This window comes from Salvelinus alpinus, chromosome 21 (assembly GCF_045679555.1).
Source record: "Salvelinus alpinus chromosome 21, SLU_Salpinus.1, whole genome shotgun sequence".
Taxonomy (NCBI): domain Eukaryota; kingdom Metazoa; phylum Chordata; class Actinopteri; order Salmoniformes; family Salmonidae; genus Salvelinus; species Salvelinus alpinus.
The window spans coordinates 45,253,625-45,266,437 of record NC_092106.1 but is presented as its reverse complement, the minus strand read 5'-3'; the positions used below and the strand labels follow the sequence as shown (position 1 = coordinate 45,266,437).

At 46.7% G+C, this 12,813-nt stretch overlaps 1 protein-coding gene across 1 annotated transcript in view; it reads right to left on the bottom strand.

Moving 5' to 3' along the window:
- The window catches only part of LOC139548353 (1-phosphatidylinositol 4,5-bisphosphate phosphodiesterase eta-1-like), a 147,053-nt gene that overhangs the window by 12,957 nt on the left and 121,283 nt on the right, over positions 1 to 12,813 (bottom strand). The window contains exon 20 of the mRNA XM_071357989.1: positions 12,694 to 12,813. This exon is cut by the window's right edge and continues 27 nt beyond it. Within this exon, the coding sequence (XP_071214090.1) occupies positions 12,694 to 12,813 (120 nt within the window). The remainder of the gene's footprint in view (positions 1 to 12,693) is intronic.

Sequence of the window (12,813 nt, the reverse complement as noted above, 5' to 3'; positions counted from 1 at the left end):
TTATTGCACCAAATTCTTACTTCCTATGACTTCCTATGATCAAACATGACAAATAGAACGTTTAGGTTGATTCTGGGCTTAATATAGTGATATATTTTATATATATTATCTTTTGGTCAGTATAAATGCCATTTGGACATTTCTTATGCCATTTGGACATGGTTCACTGACTTTTTGGTTCAGAAGCCGACTTCCTATGAACATATACTGCAAATGGACAATACATGGGCCTAATGGACAAACTCAATAAAATAAGACATGTGTATGTTCATACAGTTATTACATATGTATAATTGACCAAAAAAATAATAAAAATCAAAAAACAGTCCAAAAAGCACTTTTTTAGAGGTTTTAAAATTTGGAAAACATTTTGAGATTTTCATAATTTTACCCTTGGGTCTTGACTTTGACCATTTGCCATATGAAAATCTACGGTTGAGCGCGCTCGCCATCTTTGTGATTTTGGGGGTATGACACTTGGCATTTGCCATGTTCCACTTGCCATATGGTTTGGATGAACTGCCTTTCATTTGAGTGGTATTTGCGATTGTGTATATGGTTCGCCCAATGGCAATAAGTTGCCATTCATTTTTGTCCATTTCATCGGGGTCTTCCCTTACCTTAGCGAAAACAATGTACTGAGCAAATGTCAAATTGGCTTTTTACCAAATTATCCTGTGTGACAGACCACATATTCACCCTGCACACCCTAACTGGCAAACTAACTTAAACAAACTAACTAAAACAAAGGCAAAGTCTTCTCATGCTTTGTTGATTTAAAAAACGTTTAGACTCAATTTGGCATGAGGGCCTGCTATACAAATTGATGGAAAGTGGTGTTGGGGGAAATACATAGAACATTATCAAATCCATGTACACAAACAAGTGTGAGGTTAAAATGGGCAAAAACACACAAATGCAGCTTAAGCCCCGCCCTCTTCAACATATATATCAACGAACTAGCGAGGGCACTAGAACAGTCTGCAGCACTCGGCCTCACCCTACTAGAATCTGAAGTCAAATGTCTACTGTTTGCTGTTGATCTGGTGCTTCTGTCACCAACCAAGGAGGCCTACAGAAACACCAGGATCTTCTGCACAGATTCTGTCAGACCTGGGCCCTGACAGTAAATCTCAGTAAGACAAAACTAATGGTGTTCCAAAAAAAGGTCCAGTTGCCAGGACCACGAATACAAATTCCATCTAGATACCATTGCCCGAGAGCACACAAAAAACTATACCTCGGCCTAAACATCAGCGCCACAGGTAACTTCCACAAAGTTGTAAACGATCTGAGAGACAAGGCAAGAAGAGCCTTCAATGCCATCAAAAGGAACATAAAATTCGAAATACCAATTGAATCTGACTAAAAATACTTGAATCAGTTATAGAACCCATTGCCCTTTATGGTTGTGAGGTCTGGGGTGCACTCACCAACCAAGAATTCACAAAATGGGACAAATACCAAATTGAGACTCTGCATACAGAATTCTGCAAACATATCCTCCATGTACAACGTAAAACACCAAATAATGCATGCAGAGCAGAATTAGGCCGATACCCGCTAATTATCAAAATCCAGAAAAGAGACGTTAAATTCTACAACCACCTAAAAGGAAGTGATTCCCAAACCTTTCAGAACAAAGCCATCACCTACAGAGAGATGAACCTGGAGAAGAGCCCCCTAAGCAAGCTGGTCCTGGGGCTCTGTTCATAAACACAAACAGACCCCACGGAGCCCCAGGACAGAAACACAATTAGACCCAATCAAATCATGAGAAAACAAAAATATAATTACTTGACACATTGGAAAGAATTAACAAAAAAACTAAGCGAACTAGAATGCTATTTGTCCCTAAACAGAGAGTACACAGTGGCAGAATACCTGACCACTGTGATTGACCCAAACTTAAGGAAAGCTTTGACTATGTACAGACTCAGTGAGCATAGCCTTGCTATTGAGAAAGGCCGCCGTAGGAAGACCTGGCTCTCAAGAGAAGACAGGCTATGTGCTCACTGCCCACAAAATGAGGTGGAACTGAGCTGCACTTCCTAACCTCCTGCCCAATGTATGACCATATTAGAGAGACATATTTCCCTCAGATTACACAGATCCATAAAGAATGGATCAGCCTACAACCCCATGCAGCCTCTCCCTCAGCCTCTCCCTCAGCCTCTCCCTCAGCCTACAACCCCATGCAGCCTCTCCCTCAGCCTCTCCCTCAGCCTACAACCCCATGCAGCCTCTCCCTCAGCCTACAACCCCATGCAGCCTCTCCCTCAGCCTCTCCCTCAGCCTACAACCCCATGCAGCCTCTCCCTCAGCCTACAACCCCATGCAGCCTCTCCCTCAGCCTACATCCCCATGCAACCTCTCCCTCAGCCTCTCCCTCAGCCTACAAACCCATGCGGCCTCTCCCTCAGCCTACAACCCCATGCAGCCTCTCCCTCAGCCTACAACCCCATGCAGCCTCTCCCTCAGCCTACAACCCCATGCAACCTCTCCCTCAGCCTCTCCCTCAGCCTACAACCCCATGCAGCCTCTCCCTCAGCCTACAACCCCATGCAACCTCTCCCCCAGCCTCTCCCTCAGCCTACAACCCCATGCAGCCTCTCCCTCAGCCTACACCCCCATGCAACCTCTCCCTCAGCCTCTCCCTCAGCCTACAACCCCATGCAGCCTCTCCCTCAGCCTACATCCCCATGCAGCCTCTCCCTCAGCCTACATCTCCATGCAACCTCTCCCTCAGCCTCTCCCTCAGCCTACATCCCCATGCAACCTCTCCCTCAGCCTACAACCCCATGCAGCCTCTCCCTCAGCCTACAACCCCATGCAACCTCTCCCTCAGCCTCTCCCTCAGCCTACAACCCCATGCAGCCTCTCCCTCAGCCTACAACCCCATGCAGCCTCTCCCTCAGCCTACATCCCCATGCAACCTCTCCCTCAGCCTCTCCCTCAGCCTACAAACCCATGCAGCCTCTCCCTCAGCCTCTCCCTCAGCCTACAACCCCATGCAGCCTTTCCCTCAGCCTACAACCCCATGCAGCCACTCCCTCAGCCTACAACCCCATGCAGCCTCTCCCTCAGCCTACAACCCCATGCAGCCTCTCCCTCAGCCTACAACCCCATGCAGCCTCTCCGTCAGCCTACAACCCCATGCAGCCTCTCCCTCAGCCTACAACCCCATGCAGCCTCTCCGTCAGCCTACAACCCCATGCAGCCTCTCCGTCAGCCTACAACCCCATGCAGCCTCTCCCTCAGCCTACAACCCCATGCAGCCTCTCCCTCAGCCTACAACCCCATGCAGCCTCTCCCTCAGCCTACTCAGCAGTGGTTCTATGGCTAGAGAGTGGATAGCCCTGCCTAATCCCTCTCCTTACTTGATATATAAATTGTAAATATATATTTTTATTTTTTTTAAATTGCGTGGTGTACTAAGGCTTGAAATGTATTATCTCACTTATTTTCACCAGTTTATAAACCGGAGAAAATAATTGAAAAATGCATTGGCATTCACTGCAATGTTGTAGTTCTTATGATATTTCAATCCTGATTAGCCATCCATTACATCCTAGTGATGTCTATCTAAAGGAGTCCCAGGTCCTGATCACACATCCTAGTGATGTCTATCTAAAGGAGTCCCAGGTCCTGATCACACATCCTAGTGATGTCTATCTAAATGGGTCCCAGGTCCTGATCACACATCCTAGTGATGTCTATCTAAATGAGTCCCAGGTCCTGATCACACATCCTAGTGATGTCTATCTAAATGAGTCCCAGGTCCTGATCACACATCCTAGTGATGTCTATCTAAATGAGTCCCAGGTCCTGATCACACATCCTAGTGATGTCTATCTAAATGAGTCCCAGGTCCTTATCATATATCCTAGTGTCATGACAGTCCGTCTCAGTTCAGGTTACCAATGACCACAATCCTGCAGAGAGATTTCACCCCCACCAGAGGAGAAGGTTGGATCTCAAGGGATAGGAAGGGGGTTGACACCTCACGCCCATTGTAAATCTCCAAATTCTTTGTCCTCTCACTATGGAGAACATTAACATGCAACAAATGGACTTTGGGACAAGGGGTTTCGTCAGCCATGGTGGTAATGACGATAGATGGAATCTGAAAATTAATGTCATTTTGGTTTTATTATTAAAAGTTAAAGGACGACATTATAACGAAAACATTGTAACTTTAAGAGTTTTCCTAGTATATGCTTGATGTTTAGACATTGTACGTTGGGTGGAAAATGTCCAAATCAAAGAGAATGTTTTTGTAAAGATGAAAAGTGAAGTTAGTTGTCTAAATTGGATCTGAGTAAAATCTAGACCTTGCCTCATAATTTGGTACGCCCAAAGAATTGCCCTAAAGGCGGGAACCGCCCACATCCGAGCCGAGGGTATAAGACAGTGACCCGAGCTGCAGCAAAGGTCTGAGTAGTCAACGAACCCAAAACGCAACACGAGGTTGTGTCACGAATCCCGCTTCCTGAGTCTGTTTTTGCCTGTGTTCTGTCCTGGAGTGTTTTTCCGGTGTCCTGGAACGCACCCTGTCTGGTTGCCGGGCGACGTAGCTAGTTGGGAGATCTCTGATTACCCGCACCTGTATCCCATCAACTATCTGCACACCTGGTCCTGATCATCACCCCTCCACTTCATAAGCTCTGACCTGACATCCATTCCCTGCCGGATCGTTAGCCATGAACAGTATGTTGTGCCAGCGTATCAGCCTCCAGTTTGATAGAGTTTGTTTTGTTGTTTTGTACGTCTTGCTTGCCTTGAACTTACCTCCGTTTTTTCTGTCTACAGTCATTCACCCGGAACACTCATCCCATCCCTACCTGGTCGTCGGTGACTTCAGTTACTTCCTTGGATCTGCTTACTCAATTCCATCAACTCACCTCCGCTGCCCGCTCCGCTACTTGGATTTTTCTATCACTACATTTACACTTGTAAATAAATACACACCTTCGTCTTACTCTCCTTGTCCTGGTCTGCTTCTGGGTTCTACTTTAGAGAATCGTGACAGGTTGAAGACAAAGGAACCTTATTCTATCCATGCTACGGAAGAGTAGCTGCGTCTGAGAGGGTGAATTTAGAACAGATCACCCGGTCCCCACTCCCCATCGAAGCGTGTATCTACACTGTTTTCATTGCTACGCTGTGAGCCCCTAGCTACAGGGCTGGCTGTCCTCAGAAGACCCCTTTCAGAACAAGGGCAAGGAATCAGACCACTAAGCAAAAAGGACACTGACATTGTGAGGACAACCAGAGAGTTGCACCAGAGAATTGCGCCATCCGAGAAGACGAAACGGTCCACGCAGAGACCCACAGCGGAGACCTTCAACACGTGATTACATCATTATATTCTGACCCATAAGAGTGGCAGTTCGGGCCAAGGTTAGGGTTAAAATAAGCATAGCTGACAAATGCACCCTAATGTATATTTCTCTCGTGTACTTTCTCTTTTTCTCTCTCTTTTGAATCCCCATTTTGGGTAACACGCATCAGAGTGTGTTGGCCCGTTGTACTAGGTTCTAACCAATAGCCTAGACTGTGTTTTTGTGTATGTGTATCTTTTATTATGATTTTAGCTTTCTAGTAAATAAATAATCCACTAAGATTGGTGTGGTACGAACTCATTGGTGAGACCCGGGTCCGTGCAGATTCCCGGATTATGCGACGTTCAGAATGAGATTGTAGAGGAAACTGATTAATTAGCGACTGTTGTAAAATCGATAATCTGATATTCCTTGAGTTAATTTGGGAAATAGAAACTCAACAAAACAAATTTTCCCATGGTGCCCCAGGTTAATGAGTTAATAATTGCCTGATTCATTTAATCACGCAATTATAAACCGGTAATCATTCGATGAGCAGCTGTCGTCACATTAACTAATACAACGTCACGACACTAGTGATGTCGATCTAAATGAGTCCCAGGTCCTGATCACACATCCTAGTGATGTCTATCTAAATGAGTCCCAGTTCCTGATCACACATCCTAGTGATGGCTATCACATCTCTCAAAAGAAACAAGTTGTCCATCATTGTTTGCCCAGTCACACAGTATGCCTGCGCCGTGTGAACTATTGTGTCCAGATAACCTTTCAGCCGATACTTGGACAGTATTTTGTAATCCAAGAAGAACAATGATACTGGCCTCCAGTTCTTCAAGAGCTAAGTGCCCCTTCTTCGGCAGTAGTGACAGCACTGCAAGCTGACTGGTAGTATAGAGTTCTCAAAGGACTCCCAAAAGACCTCTAAGAGGTCCCTCCCCAATTCACCCAGGAAATATTTAGAACACTCAGCTGTCAGTCCATCGACCCCCAGAGCACAACCTGGGGAGAGCTGATGCACAGCCACTGTTAGTTTCTGAAACTAAAGATCACCCTCCAGCCTAGCACTCTGCTCAGGCCTGAACTTAGACAGCCTCTGTAGAATCTCCTGAGCACACTGTGGCAGATCTGGGAGCCCAAACCCCTGTTCCAGCTCCCCTTACTGACATAGATCCTGATAAACCACTAGCAGCCCAGAACCCTGTTCCAGCTCCAGAACCCTGTTCCAGCTCCAGAACCCCGTTACATCTCCAGAACCCCGTTACATCTCCAGAACCCCGTTCCAGCTCCAGAACCCCGTTACATCTCCAGAACCCTGTTCCAGCTCCAGAACCCTGTTCCAGCTCAAGAACCCTATTACATCTCCAGAACCCCGTTCCAGCTCCAGAACTCTGTTCCAGCTCCCCTTACTGACATAGATCCTATCTAGCCTTCCTGTTCTAATCCTCCCCTCCACTAACTTCACTCATGTATAACCCCCCCCCCCGTCCCCCCGTCATACTGCAGCAGGTCCTGTCTAAGCTTCTCAAAAAGTTGCACCCGGTCAGCCCCCATTCTGGGCGCATAGACATTAACAAACAGAAAACCCCCTATTTCTGTCTGAACCACTAACACACTAACTCATTACAACAAGGAGCTCCTCTTTCAGAAACACAACCACTGCTTTATTAATTCACGAGGAGAGAGCGAGAGAGAGAGAGATTGAGAGGCAGAGAGAGAGATGGAGAGGCAGAGAGAGAGAGGCAGAGAAAGAGAGAGAGATGGAGAGGCAGAGAGAGGCAGAGAGAGAGAGAGAGACAGAGAGAGAGAGAGAGAGAGAGAGAGAGAGAGAGAGAGAGAGAGAGAGAGAGAGAGAGAGAGAGAGAGAGAGAGAGAGAGAGAGAGAGAGAGAGAGAGAGAGAGAGAGAGGCAGAGAGAGGCAGAGAGGGAGAGAGATGCAGAGCGAGAGAGATGGAGAGGCAGAGAGAGAGAGAGGCAGAGAGAGAGAGAGAGAGAGAGAGAGAGAGAGGCAGAGAGAGAGAGAGGCAGAGAGGGAGAGAGGCAGAGAGGGAGAGAGGCAGAGAGAGAGAGAGGCAGAGAGAGAGAGAGGCAGAGAGAGAGAGAGGCAGAGAGAGAGAGAGAGGCAGAAAGGCTTTAACCAGACCCGGAGAGATGGAGGTGGAGAGAGACATATCTGCACTCTGGACTGTGGTGAGACAACTTTAACAATTTAAAAAGCAAGAGCAGGAGAAGAACAGAGTACTAGAGGAGAGGATCAGACTGCTGGAGGAGAGGGTGAGGGGGATGGCGTGTGACAGAGAACAAGATGGCGTGGCCACCCGCACAGAGAAGCCAGCAGAACAGCCCACCTCAGCTCCCGACAAAAGTCTCGACACCACAGCAGAACAGTCCACACCAGACCCTGACCATAGCGTCGACATCACAGCGGGACAGACAAATGAAGAACCCCAAGCCCGGGGGATCTCACCCCCTCTGAGCACCCCCCCATCAGCCACCCTGATAGCCCTCCTGACAACCCCCCCACACCCACTGAGGACATACACAAGACACAGATTGTACTCCTTATGGATTCAAATGGGAAATACATTCAAGAAAAAAAACTTTTTCCCAAACACAGTGTGTCTAAACTTTGGTGTCGAAACACCCAGCGCGCCCTAGACCTTCTGTCTGAGGACCAACTAGGGTCACCCAGCCACATAATAATACACACAGGCACCAATGACCTGAGAACACAGCAGGAAAGGGTGGCCACAGCACTGAAGGGAGTGATTTGAATAGCTTCTTCTACTTTCCCCAATGCACAAGTGGTTATCTCCATCCTGCTACCATACAGCGGGTAAACGCAAGTATTTCCTGTGACTGTGCCTCAAAACCAATTGTTTTCCTGGCCCACCACTCCACCCTGGACTTGAACAGCCACTATGACCAGGTCCACCTCTACAAGGCAGCAGTGCCCACCTTCGCCCGGACTCTAAAGGACATCGCTCTCAAACGCAGCCCCAACACGTCACACAGGAGCAACAGATCAATAGACACCCCGCCCAGACCAGCGAGACACTCTACCAGACCTGCAAAAATATCCTCCATGTACAACGTAAAACACCAAATAATGCATGCAGAGCAGAATTAGGCCGATACCCGTTAATTATCAAAGTCCAGAAAATAACCGTTAAATTCTACAACCACCTAAAAGGAAGTGATTCCCAAACCTTCCAGAACAAAGCCATCACCTACAGAGAGATGAACCTGGAGAAGAGTCCTGTCACGCGGGACTAGGTGGGTGAAGGAATCAGACACAGAGAGAGATCCACTTGGGAAAAATATTCCTTTTTACTATTGCACACAAAAAAATGATAAGCCCAAACATACAGGGCGCAGAGAACAACTTGATAACCCAAAACACAGGGTGCCAAGTAAAATGTAAAAATAATACACCTCTACCTAAAACACACACACGTAACATAAAGACAATCCCGCACAAAACAAGGGCGGGTCTAAAAACGAAAAAGGGATCGGTGGCGGCTAGTAGGACGGTGACCACGACCGCCGAGCACCGCCCGAACAGGCAGGGGAGCCAACTTCGGCGGAAGTCGTGACAAGTCCCCTAAGCAAGCTGGTCCTGGGGCTCTGTTCACAAACACACCCCACAGAGCCCCAAGACAGCAACACAATTAGACCAAACCAAATCATGAGAAAACAAAAAGATAATTCTATCCAATGTGTAATTAACAAAAAAACTGAGTAAACTAGAATGCCATTTGTCCCTAAACAGAGAGTACACAGTGGCAGAATACCTGACCACTGTGAGTGATCCAAACTTAAAGAAAGATTTGACTATGTACATGTAACGGATGTGAAATGGCTAGCTAGTTAGCGGGTACGCGCTAATAGCATTTCAATCGGTTACGTCACTTGCTCTGAGACCTGAAGTAGGGTTTCCCCTTGCTCTGCAAAGGCCGTGGCTTTTGTGGGGCGAGATGGGTAACGATGCTTCGTGGGCGACCGTTGTTGATGTGTGCAGAGGGTCCCTGGTTCGCGCCCGTGTCGGGGCGAGGGGACGGTTTAAAGTTATACTGTTACATTGATGCTGTTGACCCGGATCACTGGTTGCTGCGGAAAAGGAGGAGGTTGAAAGGGGGGTGAGTGTAACGGATGTGAAATGGCTAGCTAGTTAGCGGGTACGCGCTAATAGCATTTCAATCGGTTACGTCACTTGCTCTGAGACCTGAAGTAGGGTTTCCCCTTGCTCTGCAAGGGCCGTGGCTTTTGTGGAGCGATGGGTAACGACGCTTCGTGGGTGTCAGTTGTTGATGTGTGCAGAGGGTCCCTGGTTCGCGCCCGTGTTGGGGCGAGGGGACGGTTTAAAGTTATACTGTTACATTGATGCTGTTGACCCGGATCACTGGTTGCTGCGGAAAAGGAGGAGGTTGAAAGATGGGTGAGTGTAACGGATGTGAAATGGCTAGCTAGTTAGCGGGTACGCGCTAATAGCATTTCAATCGGTTACGTCACTTGTCTGAGACCTGAAGTTGGGTTTCCCCTTGCTCTGCAAGGGCCGTGGCTTTTGTGGAGCGATGGGTAACGATGCTTCGTGGGCGACCGTTGTTGATGTGTGCAGAGGGTCCCTGGTTCGCGCCCGTGTCGGGGCGAGGGGACGGTTTAAAGTTATACTGTTACATACAGACTCAGTGAGCACTTGCTATTGAGAAACGCTGCCGTAGGCAGACCTGGCTCTCAAGAGAAGACAGGCTATGTGCACACTGCCCACAAAATGAGGTGGAAACTGAGCTGCACTTCCTAACCTCCTGCCAAACGTATGACCATATTAGAGACACATATTTCCCTCAGATTACACAGATCCATAAAGAATTCGAAAACAAATCCGATTTTGATAAACACCCATTTCTACTGGGTGAAATACCACAATGTGCATCACAGCAGCAAAATGTGTGACTTGTTGCCACAAGAAAAGGTCAACCAGGGAAGAACAAACACCATTGCAAATACAACCCATATTTATGATTATTTATTTTCCCTTTTATACTTTAACGATTTGTACATCATTACAAAACTGTATATATACATAATATGACATTTGTAAGGTCTTTATTCTTTTGGAACTTCTGTGAGTAATGCTTACTGTTCATTTATATTGTTTATTTCATTTTTGTATATTATCTACTTCACTTGCTTTGGCAATGTTAGCATATGTTTCCCATGCCAATAAAGCCACTTGAATTGAATTGAGAGAGAAAGATGCAGAGAGGCAGAGAGAGAGAGGGACAGAGATGGAGAGGCATAGAGAGAGAGAGATGGACATAGATGGAGAGGCAGAGAGAGAGAGAGATGGACAGAGAGCGAGAGGGACAGAGAGAGAGAGAGAGGGACAGAGAGAGAGCGAGAGGGACAGAGAGAGAGCGAGAGGGACAGAGAGAGAGAGAGAGGGACAGAGAGAGAGAGAGAGGGACAGAGAGAGAGAGAGAGAGAGACAGAGAGAGAGAGACAGAGAGAGAGAGACAGAGAGAGAGAGACAGAGAGAGAGAGACAGAGAGAGAGAGACAGAGAGAGAGAGACAGAGAGAGAGAGACAGAGAGAGAGAGAGAGAGAGATAGAGAGAGAGAGACAGAGAGAGAGACAGAGAGAGAGAGACAGAGAGAGAGAGACAGAGAGAGAGAGACAGAGAGAGAGAGACAGAGAGAGAGAGAGAGACAGAGAGAGAGAGAGAGACACAGCTCTACAATGTCAAGAGATGAAACCAGAGAAGAGTCCCCTCAGCCAGCTGGTTCTGAGGCTCAGTTCACCAACCCAAACCAACCCCATAGAGCCTCGGGACAGCCCTCAGAAAATCTGGCCCAACCAAATCATCACAAAACAAAAAGAAAAATATATAACCTATTGGAAAGACACCACAAAAAATCAAAGTAAACTTCAATGCTATTTGGCTCTAAACAGACAGTACATGGTGGCAGACTATCTGACCACTGTGACTGATAGAAAACTGAGGAAAACATTGACTAGGTACAGACTCAGTGAGCACAGTCTGGCTATAGAGACCGGTCGTCACAGACAAACCTGGCTGCCCAGGGAGGACAGGCTGTGCTCACTCTGCTCCAGGGGAGAGGTAGAGACAGAAGTGCATTTCCTACTACACTGTGACAAATACTCAGACCTAAGAGCATATTTCTTTCCCAAAATTATAATTCAATACAAAGAATTTGAAACTATAAAAGATGAAGAAAAATTCAAATATTTGTTGGGTGAAAAGCCAAAATGTGCAGTTTTGGCAGCCAAATATGTATCCTCCTGCCACAGCCTGAGGGACAGCCAGTGAAAAATGCAAAGTAATGTTGATAATATTTCCCATTTAGCTTAGTTTTGTTTTGTCTTTCGTACCAGGTCATGTGTCTTCTCAGTCATGTTGACACTGGTCTACTACTGTTGCTTTAATGTATTGTTGTTCTGATTAATATTGTTGTTGTAGCTGTTATTAATGGTAATCCCATGTCCACTACTACTATTATTATTACTGTTAGTCCCACCATTTATTTATATATAAATATATATATATTTTGTGTATATATATACATATATATTTTATTTAAATTTTTCGATATGTATACTTTGACAATGTAAGTAATAATAACTTGCCATGTCAATAAAGTCAATTGAATTGAATTGAATTGAGAGAGAGAGAGAGAGAGAGAGAGAGAGAGAGAGAGAGAGAGAGAGAGAGAGAGAGAGACAGAGAGAGAGAGAGAGAGACAGAGAGACAGAGACAGAGAGACAGAGAGACAGAGAGAGAGAGAGAGAGAGAGAGAGAGAGAGAGAGAGAGAGAGAGAGAGAGAGAGAGAGAGAGAGAGAGAGAGACAGAGAGAGAGGGACAGAGAGAGAGAGACAGAGGGAGAGAGAGAGATGGAGGGGCAGAGAGAGAGAGGCGAGTGTGAGGGAGTTCAGGGACAACTCTGTCACAGACAGACGTGTGAGTGGACCAGAATAAGCAGTAAGTCATACATACGGTCCATGTATCATAGTTCACAAGAGAAGACACTGTTGCCTATATGTGCAGGCACTTGCCCAGGAGCCTCTGGCACTTCCAATGATGTGATACAAAGTGACATGATACACTCATTCATTAAAGACAACATGCTGGCTTCTACAATACAGTATGCTGCTTTATTACAACACAACTACAGGCATGCTGCACACACACACACACACACACACACATCAACACAAACGCTCACAAACACATCCACACAAACACACACACGCACAAAAACACACACACGCTCACAAACACATCCACACACACGCTCACAAACACACAGACACACACACTCACTCACTAACCTGGCATCAGGCTACTGAAGGCGACTGTCCTCTGGCCCACAAAGTCCCGTCCGATGGGGTCGTGGTCCCAGACCAGGAAACGCACCAGAGCCACTTCCGCCATGTGGAGGGTAAAGGACA